Consider the following 19223-nt stretch of genomic DNA (forward strand, 5'->3'; position numbering starts at 1 on the left):
CAGGGCTCAAGGCATGACACTCACTGGATGACCTTGGGCCAGTCATCAGCTCACAACCTAACCTATCTCACAGGGTCGCTGCAAGGAAGAACTATGTACATCCCTTTAAGCTCCCTGGATAAAAAATAAAAGTGGGATATAAAAGCACTCAATAAATACACTTTCAACCCACACCCACAGGTCTAGAAAATCTGCCCTCAAGCCCCACAGCTTTGAACGTGGAGGCACTCTGCACATGCCCAGCAGCACACTGTCTCCAATAGCATACACCTCAACTATCCTGGGAAAACCGGGACATCCTGTTTTCTTGCGTGAGAGCACGGTGGCAATGTTGAATGCAGCAATTTCACCCCAAAAAAACCCTGTTTTCGTGGCTGTAATCCCACGTGGGTCATGTGACTCGCCCAGGAGCATGTCCTGGTTTTGGGCCTGGACATGTTGGAGGGTATATGCACCACAAAGCACATCCCATGAAACCCCTCATCTGCCCGTCTCATAGGCCCCTATAACCAGGGTTCTAGTTGCCCACGGTCCCTGGGAGGAAAAGGTGATTGAGCAGCAATATCAGAGGCAGAGAGAAAACAAGGGGTTGGGCCCAGGAGAAGGAGGCCCCAGCCAAAGGCAATGGTGAAATGACAAAGCTTTATGGTGTGGAGGCAGCTGCGGAACGGAAGTGGGAAACTGGGAGGCTCCAGTCCTCCAAGAGGCTGACCCGGCCACGGATGCGAAGTGGCCTTAGCTTGCCCCTGCCCACGCTCTGGGAATGTGCCAAGGCACCCCCCACCTTCAGGATATGGCAGGTTATGATTGGGGAGAAGGAAAAGGGGAGAGCAGTCAGGAGAGGGAGCTGGCTATACAGCAGCAACAAAGAGACAAGAATGAGAAAGAGAGACACAGACACAGAGACAGAGGAAGCTGCCTTGTACCCCAGGAGAGCAAAAACGACACAGGCCTGTTTTTGGGAAGGGCTGAAGCTCAGCAGGACAGCACCCGCCTTGCAAGGGGAGGGAGGGACTCCCCTAGGTGGAAAGGCACACCTCTTAACCTCTGCCTTTGGCACCTGAGATGTATGTTTTCAGAACCCAATCTATTCCAGTGATTAGGATCTATTTCAAGTGTTTATAATTTTAAGTTTCCTGCTCTGGGACCTGCTGGTGAAGGGCAGGTAAATTAACAACAACAACAACAACACAGTGGTACCTCTGGTTATGAACTTAATTCATTTTGGAGGTCCATTCTTAAACTGAAACCGTTCTTAACCTGAGGTACCACTTTAGCTAATGGGGCCTCACGCCGCCGCCGCACGATTTCTGTTCTTATCCTGAGGTAAAGTTCTTAACCTGAGGTATTACTTCTGGGTTAGCGGAGTCTGTAACCTGAAGTGTTTGTAACCCGAGGTACCACTGTAATAGTAATAGCTATTCCAAATCCAGGACACCCCCCCCCCACCCAATAAAGAGACTCCACATTTCCCAGTTTCAGCTTAGACACAATATTTCTCACTGGAATTGGTTAACACATTTAGCTGTGAGCTTCTGAGTTCTGCAAATACGGGACTCAGTCCTGGAAAATGTGGGTCGACTGAATGCTCTTAAAACTACCTAGTGAGGTCTGAGTCCATGGCCTATATTAGCCATACTGGAAGTTGCCATATACAGAGTCAGACCATCAGACCATCTGGTTCAGTCTTGTCCACTCTGACTGGCAGCATCTCTCTAGAGTTTTGGACAGGAAGCCTTTTCCCAGCCCTACCCGGTGATGCCAGAACCAAATACTGCACCTTCTGCACACAAAGCAGGTGCCCTAAGATACTGTAATGAAATTTGAAAGGGTCAGGAAAAGCTCTGAAATACTTATCTAGCCTTTTAAAGAATGTGCGGTCCTAGCTAAGGCAATGCCTCCTGGGGATTTGGCTGTCCCAAAAGTTTGGGTATCCCAGACTGGAGAGGTTATAGGGAGGGACCCCTCTGCAGAGAGTAATCAACCAAGCCAGGAAGACTCCTTCCCACGCTGGCCAGCCTCCTTCCCAAGCTGCAGAAAGTCAACAAACGCCGCAGTTTTTGGCTCATATTGGGTATCTTGAGCCTTTGTGCGAAGAAAAACAAAACATGGGGGTGGTGGGAAGGCGATCTAGGAAGGAAACAGGACTCCAAATCCAAAATGCTCAGGATGAAGGGAAGGAGGGAAGGTTCAGAATGTAGAAGGGGGAAGAGGGGGTGCCGCTTCTGGGCTAGACCAGACCAGACCAGAACTTGGATTGATTCGGAGCCCTCGCTCTCTGCATACTCCCAGAGGCCCCACCTCTCCAGCTCTTGGCTAGCGAGACGGGCTCACAGGCCAAAGTTTCCACCTCTGGATTCCATTAGCTGAGGACGTTCCCTTCCACCGCTCCCCTCTTCCACTCCTGAACAAAGATTACGCTTGCCAAGGAGAGTCCTCTCCAAGAGACCCTGCTTTTCGCCCTAGGCGATTTTAAAGGGGGGGGGGAGAATTTTGGCAGTCAGATACCAGTCCAGCTGGTAAAGAAATCTTTGCAGCAAGAGAGAAGGCTGCTGTGAGCAAAGCCAGCCTGCTTAGGAATGGCAGTGCCCATCAACTTTGGGAAGGGGGTGGGGCGCCCCCCTAAAATATTTTATGGGGGGCAAAGAGACCTCAGTCCCTAGGAGTTGGCTCCTATGGTTTGCATAAAGAGAAGTTCAGGGACTCGTGGCGGCTTGAAACCACACATGCCAACTTGAATGCCAGGGGTAGAAACAGATCCTGGTGCTTAAACCCTCAGACTGAAAATGCCTAGGAAGCCAGTATTGTCTGCTCTGACTAGCAGCAGCTCTCCAGGTTCTTGGGCAGAGAAAGGTCTTCCCCAACGCTTCCTACTTGACCCTTTGCAAGAGATCGAACCTTCTGCATGCAAAGCAGGTGCTCTGTCACTGAACCATTCACCTGGGTGCCAATTCCCCTGCCTTATGATTTCTCCTTCTTTGCCCAAGTGCCACCAGCTTATCCACTTCAAAATAGGGCTAGACAAATTATGAGGCTGGTGGTGGTGTTCTGGTGTTATCGGCTTGCCAATTTCAGGGTGTCTGTGTCATCAAAAACTACCATTAAGTATGTAAAGTTTGCAAAAGGATGAAAAGGAAAAATCGTAGTGGTCGTGGAATGATGGACGGTTTTGAGGAGGGGGCATGAAGGAAACAAAAATCCAGGAAAGCAGGCAGATGAAAAGGAATATTCTAGAAGAGGAAGCACAGTGGGAACCCTGGAAAGGTGCATGCTGCAACACTTTGCTGCAGGCCTCACTTGTCATTGTTGTTTAAAATTCTTATCACATCATGCCTAACAGCCATTTACAGACCCATCACTCTCTCTCTCTCTCTCTCTCATATACTGTAATACTAGAACTCAGGAGCCGAACAAGGAAGGTGAATGTTGGAAGATTAAGGACAGACAAAAGGAAAGTATATCATCACACAGCACACAGTTAAATCTATGGTATCCACTCCGACAAGAGGCAGTTAGGGTCACCAACTTGGAGGGCTTTAGAAGAGAATTAGACAAATTCATGGAGGATCAGTCTATTGGTGGCTACAATGGCCCAAATGGTTCTGTTCCACCTCCACCGCTTGAGGCAAAGCCCTCTCCTCTGAACACCAGTTCTGGGAATTACAAATGGGGAGAGTGTTGCTGTTGCACCCATGTCCTGCTTGCGGACTCACCTTCGAGCATCTCGGTTGGCCACCGTGAATAAATGGGACTTAGCCCTGACCATTTACAACCTGGCCCTCGTACTTAAAAAAAGCCGGTATATCAATTGTTTCATGTTGTGCCTTAATTGTGGTTCCTTTCTCCTCCTGCTCCTCATGGGCCACCCACGAGTTTGAGTTATGGAGCAGCTATATAAATTGTAGTATCAAGCAGGACTCTTCCTAGGTTGCAGCAAGTCCCGCTGCCCCAAATCCTGGCCTGAAAGCGGCAGAGTTCTGTGTAGCTCAGTTGCTGACTTGTCCTGCCTTCTCCGCAGTCAGCTTAATTTCTAAAGAGCGTTTGTTGTGGCCCACCGTTTTAAAGCAGCCCTGTGTGCCACCTCCGACTGGCACACAGAAAACAAATTCTGGGCAATAAACATTAGAGACCCTGGGCCAAAACCTAAATCCTATCTAGGCCATTTGGGCTCCTGTTTATCCCTACCTAGCAAGTGTTTTCATAGCCTCTTCAAGCACGTTTGTCTTGGCGAGGCAGCCTCTGGATCTGCATGTGTATTTGCTTGGCTAACGGTTCTGATCTGCTGCTGCTGCTGCTGCAACAACTCTGAGGCAGCCAGGGCCCCAGAGATGGGCTGGGACATGAGGTAAGGTTTTCCACCAGCCAAAAGCAGTTGAGGAAAGAATGGGGTGGCGGGGGAGAGAGAGAGAGAGAGAGAGAACAGAGAGAGGGAGGGGCAAGGGCAGTGGTGTGTGTATGTGTGTTGCTAGATGCTATCTGGAAAAGTGCGTAAAAGTTAAGTGTCCTCAAGTGGGCAAGGCCTTTTGGCCTCGATGTTGAAAAACAAACCCTAGGAAGTGCATCTCTTCTTGGGGAAAGCATCCAGCTTGCCTGAATATGCCACCAACCCACTTTCCCGGCTTAACTTGGGCTTGGATTCTGACACTAGGGGTGAGTTGCCTCCTGGACTGGGATTGACCAGAGAGAATCAGAGCCCAGTGAGCAGCTCCAGGAACGCACTTCTGCAAAGGAGGGGATGTCTGCTTCGCCTGAGCAACATCTGGGGCAAATGAAGGGGTTCGGCGGAGGGAGCGTTAACCCTTCATTTGCAAGTGGGTGACTTACTCCGGAACAACAACTCCACAAGGGCCCCCCCCCCAGCCTTTCCCTGGCCCCTCTCCCGCCCTGCTTGGGGTGGGGGGAGAAGAGTTGGCCCATCTCACCCACGCGGAAGCCGGAGCCCGTGAGCGTGTCCATGGAGTGCCCGTTCTCTCCGATGAGGGTCATGTTGCTGCCCGGCTTGCAGCTGTCGCGGCACTGGCCCTTCAGGCACGTCCGCTTGCAGATGAGCGGGGCGAAGACCACCTTGAAGCGCTCCCGCGCCAGCGCCGTCCGCTCCGAGGGGCCCGCCGACGACGAGGCGGCGGCGGCAGAAGCGGCGGCAGAAGCGGCGTCGGCGGCGCCCGGCCAGCCCAGCGCCAGCAGCCACAGCACGGCGAGCCCCCGCCAGGGCATCTTGGCATCCCGCGGCCCGCAGGCCAAGCCCGGCGCGGAGGAGCGCGGCGCGCCTCTCGCCTGGCCCCTACGGGGCGCCCCGCGGAAAGCTGCGCGCGAGGCGGCCGAGGGAGCCGCTGGAGCGGAGGGGAGGCGAGCCCAGGAGCAGCAGCAGGAGGAGGAGGAGGAGAGGAGGGGCGAAGCGGAGCGGAGGCGGCTCGCCTTCCCGGCCGCCGCTGCCAAGGCTGGAGAGCAACGCGCGCCCCGACGGGCCCGCTCCGCTCGCCTCGCAGCCAATCTCCGGCCGGGGGCAGGAATCTGGGAGCGCCGCCAAGAGACGCGGAGCCGGCGGCAGGAGAAGAGAGGAGAGGCGGGTCCCGGCCGGAGAAGGGAACCGCGACGGGACGGGCCGACAGGGGGCGCGGGAAAGAGAGGGAAGGAAGGAAGGAACATCAGAGGAGGAGGAGGAGGAGGAGGAGGGCAGGTTGGCGACGGAGCCAGCATAGGACTTCTACAGAATCGTAGGATCCATGAACTCGTAGAATTGTGGAGTTGGAAGGGACTCCGAGAGTCATCTAGTCCAACCCCTTGCAGGAATATGCAGGTGGCCGGCGTTGGGGATCGAACCCGCGACTGTGGCAGAAGTCCAGAGCCCTGTTCCACAGACTACGCAAGAGGGTCCCCAGACGCAGCAGGGTGGGCTGATTTCATCTGGAAGTGAAGGCAGTCATCCGGCACCGTCTTTCATTTTATCCATTTGTTTGAGAGTCGCCTTTTGCAGGTCGGTTTTTCTCAAGCTGATTAGCAAACATACCATAAAAAGCAACTAAAATGTCGTAAAACAGTGAAGGCATTCTACCAGCGTGGTTTAGTGGTTAGAGCAGCATTCTCCAACTTGGTGCCCTCTGGGCGTTTTGGACCACAGCTCCCATCAGCCCCAGCCAGCTGACTGAGTGACCTCGGGCCAGCCACCATCTCTCAGCCTGACCTACCTCACAGGGTTCCTGTGGGGATTAAATGAGGAAGGGAGAGAACCATCTACACCACCTTGAGTTCCTTGGAGAAAAGGTGCAATGTAAATGAAAACAAACAAGCAAACAATGAATAAATAATATTTAAAACATTATTTTTAACTGCTATATGGAGGTCTAAAAACAAGAGAAAACGAACACCTAAGAATGAGACCTTATCTACCTGGAAAAGTTTTCTGGAAACAAAAATGCCTTCGGTTTTTTCCAGAAAGTTTTGACAGCAGATGTTGTGGAAGAAGCTTCACAGAATGTCTTCTTCCTCAAGGCTCATTCAGTTTAGGAATGGTTTTTTTTGGGGGGGAGGGCTTAATTTAATTTTTCATGACTCTTGGATAGAATGAGTCTTTTCTCTCTCTTTTTTTGTGTGTGAACAGGTGCCCTGGAAACAGCCAGCACCTAGATGAAATACAGAAGTTCCTGCCCCAAGAAGTTGTGATGGCCACCATCTTGGATGGCTTTTGAAGGGGATTGGACAAAATCATGGAATAGAGAAGGTTACCAATGGGATCAGAAGCAACCTGCCTCTGAATACCATAGGCTAGAGAACATGAGAGTACCATGACGCTCCCATGCTGCTTGTGGGCTTCTCACATTTGGTTAATCACTGAGAGAACATCATGTTGGCCTAGATAGGTCTATGGCCTGATTGAAGTCTTAGGCCCAGTCACAAAAGAGAGGTTGATAACTTGGGGAAAGAGACCATTGCTGATCCCTGTATGCCACCATTTTGGGCAGCATGGTTAGGGAACCACTCTTAAGTACAGTGGTACCTCAGGTTACATACACTTCAGGTTACATATACTTCAGGTTACAGACTCTGCTAACCCATAAATAGTACCTCGGGTTAAGAACTTTGCTTCAGGATGAGAACATAAATCGCTTGGCGGTGGCACGACAGCAGTGGGAGGCCCCATTAGCTAAAGTGGTGCTTAAAGTGAATTAAGTACATAACCAGAGGTACCACTGTATATGAAAGTATGTGTGTAGGTGCCTTTCAATGTCCTCATTGTTCCAGTTTAAATAGGGTCAACCAAGTCAAGTGGTGAAGATGACTCACAAGTAAGCGCATTGCTCAGTGCCTCCATGGGCGTCTGTCTCCAATCTGATAGCCTAATGCATCTCTGGCTGTGAATGCAATTTATTCAGCTCTACCACCTGCTACCCTCCAAAGGTCTCCTGCTTCTTCAAGAACTAACAAACAACAAAAATCTTCTGGCATCTTGAAAGACTAAGTCATTTAATTTTTAAGCGTTTGTTGACCAACATCAGGTGCATGCCTCAAGACTCTTGGCTCTTTTGGGCTGCTTCTTAGTAACATGACCAAAGGCCCATCCAAACCTGCCCACAAAATCCACACTTTGCATAATCTCAGTTTGTCCACTGGCAGCCCATCCCTGAGCAGTTTATATTTGGATGAGATTTTAACCAAAGTTTCCATGTCCATTCTCCCTTTTCCACTGTTTGCTGTTTCAAGCAACTCTGCATAATCTGCACTACCTGAAAAACACCCACTTAAAAAGGGGGGGAACAAGGGCACCCACGGAAAACTAGTAGGAGCACTTTTAAAGTGGAGCAGATTTCATTTTTGGATTTTCCAAGGATGGGAAAACTCCGGAATTAGCAGGAAAAAGTTGGAGACAGCAGCTGTCTCCAGTGCCAGTTATATGGACAATTGGGAATTAAAAAAGGATGGAGGGGGTCCACATTAAGCTGGGATGTGGATGGGCCCTGAGTTCCTCTGCAAAATGACTCAGAAATAGCTGGAATCTCCCCTAAGAGGCGAGAGATGTTTTGGGAAAGGAGCAAACTTTCCTCTCCAGACTGCAGCTTGAGTGAGACTACTACAGGCTAGACAGGGAGAGAGGTTGGAAGCTGTTTGAGCTCCATAAACTAAGTTACATCTTAGTAGCTGGGGTGGGGAGCTAGTTTCCTCTCCCTAGAGCAGCCTCCCCCAACCTGGGAAGTCTACAACTCCCATCAACCCTAGCTGGTACTGTATAGACAAAGGTCAAGGATATTAGAAGCCATTGTGAGAAAGAGGTGTATGTTCAAAACATCTGGAGGGTACCAGGTTGGGGTCATCTGCCCTAGAGAGCAGGTGACTCTGTAACACCATGAACCTTAAGGTAAGCACAATATTTTCTGTATATTTGTAAATACATCCAAATATTACGAAACACCAATAAGCCCAGTGGTATCTGGTGCCCCCTTGAATCGGTAGGGCTTACTAAGAAGTCATGGTGGGGGTGGCCAAATCCTGGTTCTCTCTTTGTGAAGAAACAGTGGACACTTAAACACTGCAGTTTTAGTAATTTATTTTAGAAAACCACAATCCATTAAAACAACAACAGATCGCTAAACAGTTTATAACAGCAGCAATCATTGCAGCTCAATTAATATTTAGCACCAAAGTGCCTTACTTTGTTTCAGAAGGGGGTCTCGGCTATCACAATTTCTAATGTGGGTTCATGCCAAAGAAGCTGTACATTATTCAGAAGTAAGCCCCACTGAACTCCATGGGGATTTATTCCCTGTTAAGTATGTACAGAATTGCAGTCTGAATTTCTTGAAAGGTGCCACACAGGACGGTTAACAGAGGACATAGCCAGGACCCTGATGAGTTGTGCCAAATACAAAAGTGTCCTGGCTTGATAATCTGACTTAAAGACTGCCCTGTTTAAATTTTCATCATAGCTTTCTCCAATTCCCTTGTCCTATCCAGCCCTACTCAAAAGGAAGACACCACTGGGTGTGATGGGATTCCCCTTAAATAAGTATGCAGAGAGGTATGGTTCGTTTGTTTTTAAGTACTGTACAACAGAACAATAGACCTACTGTTCCAGAAAGCAAGTGAAAGCAATTACTTTCTGACATTAGTGTGCTACACACAGACACAGAGCAGAAGGCACTCTGCCCCCCCCCCAGCTTCTTATCCTCAAGCCACACAACCAGGAGAAGAGTTTTCTTTAAAAATAATGATAATTATTATTATCCAATAAACTACTTCCGCTTCCAGTTGTTCAGAGACTACACAAAAGGGGGGGGAGGCATGTTCAAAAGCAGGGGAAATGAGGAGGCAAAAAGGAAGGAAGGAAGGAAGGAAGGAAGGAAGGAAGGAAGGAAGGAAGGAAGGAAGGAAGGAAGGAAGGAAGGAAGGAAGGCAGGCTGATGGGGTGGAAGAAAAGGGCACCTTCATGAGGCCTGGAGAGGGGGCATAACCTGAGAGAGGGGCTGTGCCTGTATTGGGTATACCCCAATCAGAAAACTGAGGTTCAGTGTGAGAAGGAAACCTCAAAGGGCATTTTTTTTTTTTGCAGAGGGGCAAGTTGCTCACAGAAGCTGCCGCAACTTGACTCGCTGCCCTTTTAACTTTAGGCTTCCTTTAAACCAGGCACGTCTCACACCTCACCCTTCTTTATCCACTCCAGCAGTGGCTTCCTTCCCTTTCCTCGCGGATCCGGACCCTAACGGGTTAACCGCAGACAGCTCCTCGGTGGTGGTGGTGCTGCGCTGGGGAGGGGGGGGGGACCCATTGTCTGGCATCTGCAAGGGGGCCTTGCAGCTTTATGGAGATGGAGGTTAGGGAGGTCAAGGCAGGCGCGTGTCTGTGCTTTTCAGACACACTCCCTTGTGTTCCTGGGGGGCGGGGGGGGAAGGGATGCTGCAAATCTCAATGTGCCAGGAGGCCTGGCCTGGCCTGCCCCCACCCCTAGGGAGCAGGGGGCAAGGTTGCAGAAGGGGGGGGGCGGACGGGTTGTCCCCGCAGTGTGTGCAAAGATCCAAGACCAACTGCGCTTCCTGCATACAATGAGCAAAGGCACAGCTGAAAAACTCGGAAGGACAATTGAAGCCTACCCCCCCACCCTACTCCACCCCATGGCTGCCTGCGTGTGTGTGTGCACGAGCGCATGGGCACATGTGTTTAGGTGGTGGTTTCTTTCCCCCTTGCCCAATTAATACCTGGGGGTAGACAAGGGAAGCTTATTTTTAAAAGAAGTGTGCCAAAAAAAACCCCACCACAACTGCTTTGAAAATAATCCCGAAGACGTTTCATACGGAGAAACTGTGGAAGAGCACATTTGAAGCACATTTCCAACCCCAAACCGCCTCCCCCCCCCCAAGAATCCCGGGAACTGCCAGGAATGGGAGGTCTGTGATGGGTGAACAACCGTTACCAGGATTCTCGAGACGGTGGGTTTGCTTGGCTTGCTTTAAGTGTAGGTCGTGCACACAGTGTGCACCACACCGCTATTGTGACTGCATCTATTAAAAAGAAAATCAACAACAGCCTACCTGGTATCACCTTTGAGACCTCAAAGCACCACGGAATCTGTGTGCAAGGGCATAGCTTAAGCCCTCGGAGCATTTCAAATAAAGGGGTGTGTGTGTGCAAAGAGAGCTCCTCCGCACACGCAGGCAACACTACTTCGACAGTGCTGTGGCAGATGCCCAGTACTGGACTGGAAGGACTGCTGCTTATTCCAAACCAGAGAAGAGAGCAGGATTCTCGGACTACCGTCGAATTCTGTGGGCCTCCTAAATTGAACCTCCTAGGCAGAGACATCTAGGAGGCACCTGAGCAGGGTGAGATATGGGGCTACCAAGAAATACTTTAGTTCTCTGTCTGAAGGGCTGGCACTGCCAGAAGATAGCTTCCAGATAAAATCCTGTCTGGTACAAACCTATATACATATACATGTACAAATACACGTGTGTGTGTGTGTGTGTGTGTGTGTGTGTGATATTTATACCCCACATTTTTTTCCTGACGGGGACTCCAAGTGGCTTACAGATAAAGATAAGATCCACTTTTTAAATAAATCAAAGATAAAGAACCTTCAGAAGGGGAGCCAGAGTAGCGGGTATCCCCTTAGGGATAGCTCAATTGGTGGAGCATGAGACTCTTAGTCTCAGGGCCATGGGTTCAAGCCCCACATTGGGTGAAGGATTCCTGCATTGCAGGGGGTTGGACTAGATGATCCTCGTGGTCCCTTCCAGCTCTATGATTTTATGCAAGTGGGCAATGACTCTTAAGTTGCCCATCCTCAGTTAGCAACACTGGACAGCAGACGAGGCAGGCACCACACAGCTTACCTGGTCACAGTCTTTCCCACTATGACGAGATGCATTTCTGTTTAAATTACAGAAATTGTTTCTAAATGTGCATCGATGCATGTAAATTAGTATTTGCAAAGGGGATGCAATCTGCACCCTCTTTTATCCTTCCCCCCCCCCCCGGTGATGCAGTGAGTGGCTATCCTAATAGAGGAATCCCTTTGGTGTTCAGGAGGAACAGGGGCAACTTTACATCCTATAAATAACCCCCCTTACCCAGAACCTGGGGCTAGATTTCCACTTCCCCTATCCACTGATTAATTTCTACACTGAGACGGCAGGGCTATCTTAGAAACCTGGAATCTCCTTGCCCCATGTATATGTGGACACCCAGTGCTGAAGAAAAGACGCTTTGCACATGCTTAGAAGCACTCTCACCACGATCATAACTTGCTAGAGTTGAGAGTGCACATGAAAGGAGGAGTTCCAGCAAGGGCAGGGCACTTTATCCCTTCTGTAAACGCTGTTGCACACTGCCAATATGGTATGAGGGATGGTCTAAAAATAATGAAAAGTAGTAGTCCTGGCTCAAAGCAGGTTGAGTTTAGAACAGGGATCAGTTGGGGTTTGCAATTCCTTCCTTTTGTGGTTCAGAGCCGAACATAGGAAGCTGCCTTATACTGATTGGTACCACCGGCACACCTAAACAAATATTGTCTATACAAAAGTTAGCCAATATGGTGCCCTCAAAATGTTGCTGGCCTACAAGTCCCATCAGCCCCAGCAAGCTTAGCCAGTGGCTAGGGGTGCTGGGACTTGGAGTCCAACGGCATCAAGAGCGGAGCTTTCTAAACTTTTCATGTTGGTGACACACTTTTTGGACATGCTTTATTTCGCGACACAGTAATTCAGTTTTACTAGCCAACTGGAGGTTAAACTAACCTCTTTCCAGCCCTGGGAGGAGTGTGGGGAGCGTCTGCCCAACACAGCTACACACTGCAGCCGACATACTAATGTATTAGGACACACAGTTTGGAAAGCTCTGCTCTAGAGGACACCTTTTTGGCTTCGCCCATCATGCTTCTCCATCCTGGTTCCCTCCAGGTGGACTGGAACTCCCTCTGGAAATTTGCAGATTGGGGAAAACCATCAAGTGCATAACATATTTGGAGCCTCAGCTAGAGATGCAAAGGATTGAAGTGGGGTCTTATGTGTGCAGGTGCGGAGGAAGGGGGGGGCGGAGAGAGCGGGCCGCTCCCGGCTCCATCTTTTGGGGGGCAGCTAGCTGCCATCACGCCGCCAAAACTGCGATCGGCAAACCGCCCTCCGGCGCATATCCTCTCGGGAATCGGATCCGTCCGCCACCGCTCCCCCTTAGCTTTCCTTGCTTTTCAAGCATTTAATTCCCAAGCCTCTTATCTTAAACGCCTCTTTCCTGCTACTTTTATTCTGCTACGTCCGTGCATCTTTCTGCGAGTGTAGCTGCTGCTACTTTTAATTGGTTACGTTCCTGTGCCTTTCTTTCAGTGAGTCTACTGTTGCTACCATTGTTTTGTTACATTCGCGTGCCTTTCCTGGAGTGAGGCTACAGTTGCTATTGTTTTTGTTACTATCGTGTATGCTGTTGTCAGCCCGTTGTATTTTGTGAGTGGGTCTGTTAAGTTTTCTGGGCAGCTGCATTTGGAATCTCTCCGTCCTGCGCGCACGCACCCTTGGCCAGGGTCCTTGCTTCGGAGTTACCTATTTGCCACTACCGCGCAAGCCCCTGACTGGGCAAGATCGCTCTGACTCCCCTCTCCCCCTCTAGTGCAGTCCCCCCCTCTTTGCAATCTTTGTATAATTGGCAAGCAGTTTAGCTTTAAACTTTTGGAGGGGAGCTAGTTCAAAGTTGGGGGGAAAGAGTTTAAAGAGCTTATGCTCACAATGTAAACAAACCAGAAAATAACACTGTTAATGCAAGTATCTTATTTTTCCTTCTTTTAATAATTTCAGGGGGGGCGGGGTGACAACAAAAAAATTCGCATCCGAGTACCAATTTACCTTGCTGCGCCTCTGTATGCATGCAGAGCTGGGCTGTACCACTGAGCTGGGCTCTACCACTGGAAAACTGCACTTTTTGCAGGGAGAAGACAGCCTCCAGCTCTACAGTGGTGCAAGTGTTCAGTGTCTCGGTTTTCCACCCCCATGGATTTTCAGGCTCAGCTACATACATGCAATGCTCAGAGGCTCCAGGTCAGTACCTCCCCCCCCCCCGCCCCATGCTTACAGCCACCTTCATTTATTCAGCAGGCAGCGCATGCTAAATATTGAAATGAATCTACACAGAACATGCTGCCCTTCCTGCGGCCTCTAGAAGGCCAGACCTAGCCCCACCAACAGATGACAGTGGCGGATGGTAGATGATGGATCTTGATCTGGGCAGGGGCGAGGGCAGGGGCAGGGGAGCTGGAGGGCTCTGAAAGGCTGGCAGGAGCACTTTGTGCTTCTTCCCTCTCAAGATGGCAAGGGAAGGGAACTGACAGAGGTGTCGTGCCCCTCCCAGGAGGACCACAAACAAACCTTCAGCGGCCACTTACAAGTTCCCTCCAGGAAGCGAGGTCACTCATTTATAGTCATAGACTGGGACACGGCCGCCACTGCTACCCACAGACAAATATTGCTGCGTTTATTAATATCTCCTTGGGAGTTCAGTGGCAAAGCACCTGCTTTGCATTCAGAAGGTCCCAGGTTCAATCCCTTGATAGTGATGGTGATGGTGATGGTGATGGTGGGATCGATTTCCTTCTGGAGAGTTGCTGCTCTCTGTCAGAGCAGGTATGTAGAAAGCAGCTTCCACTCCAAGCAGCTGAGTTTGGCCCAAGGACTTGCTTTCAGCGGCACATTTCAACCTGCAAGACATGTCCTGCAATAGAATATATTTATTAAAATGCTTTCGATTACATGCAGAGTGCCCTTTCCTCTGCTATGGAGAAAAGTAGCCTCTGTAAGCAATAAATGCTGGAGCACAAGGTGCTTCTCACATTGGGGAAACTTTCAGTCATGCTAACTCATGTATTTTTGATATATGCATGTGTGCCTGACCGAATGTGCATATGTATGATTATATATATAGGAAAGAGAGGTCTGGGGGCAGGGGTGCCAACTTGGATAAAATATGGGGGGGGGGCAGGTAAGCCCCACCCCGCATAATTGATCACATGACACGGCACACACTTGCGCACACATGCACTATTTGAATGGCAATGGCCATCAACTTGGGGGCAGCCCCCTTAAACATTTTATTGGGAAAGCAAAGGGACCTCAGCCCCTGGGAGTTGACTCCTATGTCTGGGGGAGAGAATAATGTAGATAAAGATAAGGCATGAATGCAACAAGGGTTGTATTACCTCCTGGTTGTAAGCAGTGAAGCTGAAATAGAAAGTGGGGTTTCTGACCCAAAGGTGGCATCGTTTTAAAGGCACTTTACCTACCGGCTCTGTCAAATCGCAATTGTAGGGTTGATGTGAACTTGCTCCAAGCCACCGAGGAGAGCTGGGCTCTCCAGCCAAATAAATTGATACACCCTGAACTAAGCCGATTCCTCTTCTCCGGCTTTTCCTTCTAGCAGTGGATGAAAAAAACGGGGTTTGCAGGCTTAACTGGGATTTGCCCGCTGTCTCTTGTTCGTCTTTCTTGCCTTTCCAAAAGGTTAGCAAAGGGTTAACCTTCCCCCAGACCCCCGCCCGCCCGCCCGCCCTGCCTGGCCCGTTGATGCTGTCAGCCTCCCTGGGGGATCAGCCCGCAGCCCACCCCCCTTTTGTGGCGGCCCGGCGTGTGCCACCCCTTGCCCCCAATCTGCATAATGGCAGGGCCCACGCGCCAGGGCCAGTGCTCCCATCTGCCGCTCGCCCCCACGGGACCCGCAGCCACGCAACCAGCGCAGCGCCCATTGGCTGCCCCGTACCAGCCATCTGCAGCTTCCAGCCAGCACAATAGGCGCCCGGGCCTTTATAGAGCGGGGCAGCCGCCCTGCTTGCTCCCAGAGGCCAGCTGGCTCCGCGCTGAAGACACGACAGCGGGCACGGGCAAGAGACGCCGACGTCGCCACCACCAGCAGCAGCCTCGGCTAACAAAAGCCTGAGCAGGACGCGCCAAGCGGGAGAGCCCCTGCGCCAAGTTTGGAAGCCTCTCCTCTTGCAGGGCCCGCAAAGCAGCAACAGGTGCCAGCAGCCCCCTCGACGTGCGCCGCCGTGCCAGGCCCCTGGTGCCCAAGGGCTAAGCGCCAGCGCCCTTCTCCGCCCTCCTTCGAGCCGCCCAAGATGCCCCGGGGGTTCCTGGTGAAGAGGACGCGTCGAGAAGCGCCCATTTCGTACCGGATCCGGACCCCGCAGAAGGAGGTGGATGGCGGCGGGGTGCCGTCGGGGCTCCTGCTCCCCGGCGGGGTCTTGGCCTTGCCTTCCTCCGCCCCAAGGAAGCTGCCCCGGGCCGGGGGGCTGCCAGACTGCCCGGCCACAGGGCCCGGCCCCCTGCGCCTGGCGGGAAGCGCCGCGCCGCTGGGCAGCTGTCTGGAGCGAGGGGGCCTCCATTCGGGATCGCCGGCCCCAGGCGCGTCCGCCCCGACGTGCGTCTCGCAGGCTCTGGGCACCGGGTCGGCTTGCGCGCCGTCGGCTAAGCAGCCCAGCGCCCTGGCGCCCGCGAAGAGGGCCGTCGGGGGTGGCGGCGCAGCCCCTGCCCGAGGAGCGGTGGTGCTGCTGGGCGCCTTCGTGTGCCAGCTGTGCCAGGAGTCCTACCCGGGCCCGTTGGCGCTGGCGCAACACTGCTGCTCCCGCATCGCCCGCGTCGAGTACCGCTGCCACGAGTGCAGCAAGGCCTTCAGCTGCCCGGCCAACCTGGCTTCCCACCGGCGCTGGCACAAGCCCCGGGGCGGAGGCGGCGGGCACGCGGGGGGCACCGCCAAGGAGAACGAGAGCCCCGAGCCGGGCAACGCGCCCCGGGGAGCCCTGCCCCACCCCGGCGCCGCCGAAGGGAGCTATTGCTGCTCGCATTGCCCCAAGCGCTTCCGCCGCCGGGCCTACCTTGGCAAGCACTTGGCTCTGCACAGCGCCGGAGGGCAGGTGCTGTCCGAAAGCCAGTGCCTCCGCGGCAATCTCGCCCCTTGGCCCAAGAAACCCTTTTAAGAAACCCCGCCAGGACTCGGATCGAGGACGCCCTCTCAGGGATTGCTGAGAAGGGGGGGGGGGGACAGCATTGCCAAGGCCTGGCCCCACAGGCCCCTGCCCCAGCTGTCCGGATTGGGGAGCTAGGGCTAGCCAGGCACCCGTGTTGTGCCACCGGCCGTTCTCCATCACCCGCAGTCTGCAGGACAGAAAACGAACTTCTGTGTGATCCGAAGGCTGGCACCTTTTCTCGATGATTTTTCAGTGTGACTCTGAAGCTGCTACGGCCTTTGTGGGGACCTAAATGTATTGTTTTATTTGTTGGGAGCCAAAGTGCAGAACTTCTGTTGCACTTCACAACGGATTCTTGCATGCACCCTGAACTAAGATCTGTGGCGCCAGATTACAAAGACAATCTCGACTTTCTCAGTTCCCAGCTTCCAGCTGAAACTGTGCAGTGAGAATGGCGGTTCCCAGCATGTACCGCCTCCCCAAGAACAGATTGAAATGCAAGAGGCATCATCCAGTGAAGAACTGATCTTCCAGTGCGGTTTTCAGGGTGCAAGGGAATAGGAAGTGGGTATTAGTGAGAATGCCGACAGCTGGAATTTGAGATTGTGATTGTGTGATAGTAAAAGAAGCATTTTAGAAAAGAAAAAAAAGGCAAACCTGCCTTGTCTCTCCTCTTTCTGTGTAAGAGTTTTGCATTATTGGACACATGGTGTCTCATTGCCAGAGGTGGTAGTCATGCTTGTGAAACCACGTGGTTTTATTCCAAATGTGTTTGGAATACATTCAGAAACAAATCTGCTGTTTTGATTTCAGATTCGTTAATCCATACACAATGTCACAGAATCAATGAACATGGGTAAAACTTCATACCTGAAGCTTTGGCGCATTTAATGAAAACAGATTGTACCCCTTAGGTTTGGTTGCAGATGGGGAATGCTTTTCTCCAAGTAAGAAAAGTCATTAGCGAGGAACATCCCTGCCTAAGCCTGTTGCTGATGCACTACTTTTCTGCTAACAGGGAGCCTTTTCTTTGCATGGGAGATTGTTCAAAAACACGATCACTCCACATGCGTTATTCTTGGAAGCACTTAGAGCATCAGGACTCTGCCACCTCGCATGTGTAAACTGGGCTTGAGTTAGGAGAAATATGCACTTATCCATAAACTTCTAATTCAAAAGCACATTCTAGAGCAGCACTTTCACAAATCTGGGAAGCCCATTCAAATTATTCTACCCCAGTAAGCACAGAGTCCAGTAAGGTTAATCAGAGCACTGTTGAACTTGCTCTGCAAAGGGTGATGCTCCCTTTAGCCCATCAGACTGGGTGCACAACAATGGTTTGAGAGTAATTACACCCTGTTAAGCTGCCTCGTGAAACACCCTCCTTGCTGCTGAACAATGCTGTGTGCACAAACCCAGGTGTGTGTGTTCTTTGTGTTGTTTAATGCACTGTCATTGGGTTGCATTTGTGTCGTCCTACACCTCCAGCCTCCCCTGTAGCACTACCCACAAGCTGGATGGTGTCCTAAAAAGGCGGCGGGGAGGGGGAGTAGGTCCCTCCCTCCTCTGGCTTGTTTGAAAGACCTTTGCTAGTTATGAGAGAGAAAGAGGTGGAAAGTCCCTCTCCATATGCTCAGAATTGGTCATGATTTCAGAGTTTTAAAAAATGGCCCCCTGAACGTTTCTAACAGCAAAGGATACTCTGAGCTTGGGAAAGGGAGAGCACAGCCTTTATTTTGGCTCTCTCCATTCTTTTAATGTCAAATACTGTGTGTGTGTGTGTGTGTGTGTGTGTGTGTGTGTTTACTCAGCAGCATGGAATGCTGTCTGCACTTGCTCAGGGGCACCCTCTTGTTTATTATCACTTTGCTAAGCCCTGGCATTACAAAAAGGTTACCGCTTGGATCAGGCTGATAGCTTGCTACGAATCCTCAACAGAATGTACTTTGTAAATGTACAGCTTGTCCCTTCAAGCTCAGGGCAAAGTCGTGAAAGGGGCATGAAGGTCTTCTCTCTCACACAGATACATACACTCTCCGAAAGGGTGTTCCTTTCCCACAAGCATTCTTCACCAGTGATATATCATAGAAGAATGCCAGCTGTGACCCTTTATGATTATAGTGTGTGCCATAGAGAGAAGGGCAGCCCTCACACAGTCCAGGTGAGCCCATCCTCAGGAGTGGCCCTCTGTGGGCACAAGTGGAACTTCATCTAAGCAAACGCTGAGGTTCCGAGAAAGCTGACCACATCACACACTTGAATGGGCAAGGATCCTAAACCTCAGAAGCAGCTGCCTCTTCTTTGATCTGCTGAATTGGCCCCTTTCATTCACACTACACTCTGAGGCGATGTGTGTTAAGCCACATCTTTTTAAGCCACTCCACTTTTTTCTTGGCGAAAGGACCTGTGAAGCCTTTGGCAGCTGCTGGACTCTTCCAACAAAGAGATCTGTGCAGGCCGGAATCTTGCATACTTTTCCCACTTACAAAACGTGGGCTTTGTCAAAGGCGCTACTGTGCATGAAAAGTAGCCTCGCCCCCATGCTTTAAAACAAAACAAAACAAAACAAAAGATGCAATGGCAATCCACAAAATAAAGCTGCGGGTTGCGCACAGACACACTGCTGTGCTGACATGAAACCTGCTCAGAGGGAGCTGCTGACAATAGAAGGTTGACACACACTGCACTGAGAGGAAAAACACATTTTGCATGAGGGCTGGGGGGTGGGAGCCCCATCCATAGGGCCTGAAGATAGGCAGAATGGACCTTGGCAAAGATAAAGCTAGGGAGACAAGGT

The 19223-nt window shown here is 51.2% G+C and overlaps 2 protein-coding genes across 2 annotated transcripts in view; one reads left to right on the forward strand and one right to left on the reverse strand.

The window, feature by feature from the left end:
- Positions 1-5118, reverse strand: part of LTBP3 (latent transforming growth factor beta binding protein 3) — a 41437-nt gene extending 36319 nt beyond the window's left edge. Inside the window, exon 1 of the mRNA XM_081892218.1 lies at positions 4923-5118. Within this exon, the coding sequence (XP_081748344.1) occupies positions 4923-4986 (64 nt within the window). The 5' untranslated portion in view covers positions 4987-5118. The remainder of the gene's footprint in view (positions 1-4922) is intronic.
- Positions 5119-15320: 10202 nt separating this feature from the next.
- LOC309359194 (uncharacterized protein) lies at positions 15321-17044 on the forward strand. The gene has a single exon (XM_081892664.1). The coding sequence runs from the start codon at positions 15578-15580 to the stop codon at positions 16433-16435; it is 858 nt and encodes a 285-aa protein (XP_081748790.1). The 5' UTR covers positions 15321-15577; the 3' UTR covers positions 16436-17044.
- The last annotated feature ends 2179 nt before the right edge of the window (positions 17045-19223 follow it).

This window comes from Podarcis melisellensis, assembly GCF_964234715.1.
Source record: "Podarcis melisellensis genome assembly, chromosome: 16".
Taxonomy (NCBI): Eukaryota; Metazoa; Chordata; class Lepidosauria; order Squamata; family Lacertidae; genus Podarcis; species Podarcis melisellensis.

Bases quoted from the DNA above. Each gene is read 5' to 3' on its own strand.
- LOC309359194 (XM_081892664.1), top strand. From the start codon at position 15,578: ATGCCCCGGGGGTTCCTGGTGAAGAGGACGCGTCGAGAAGCGCCCATT.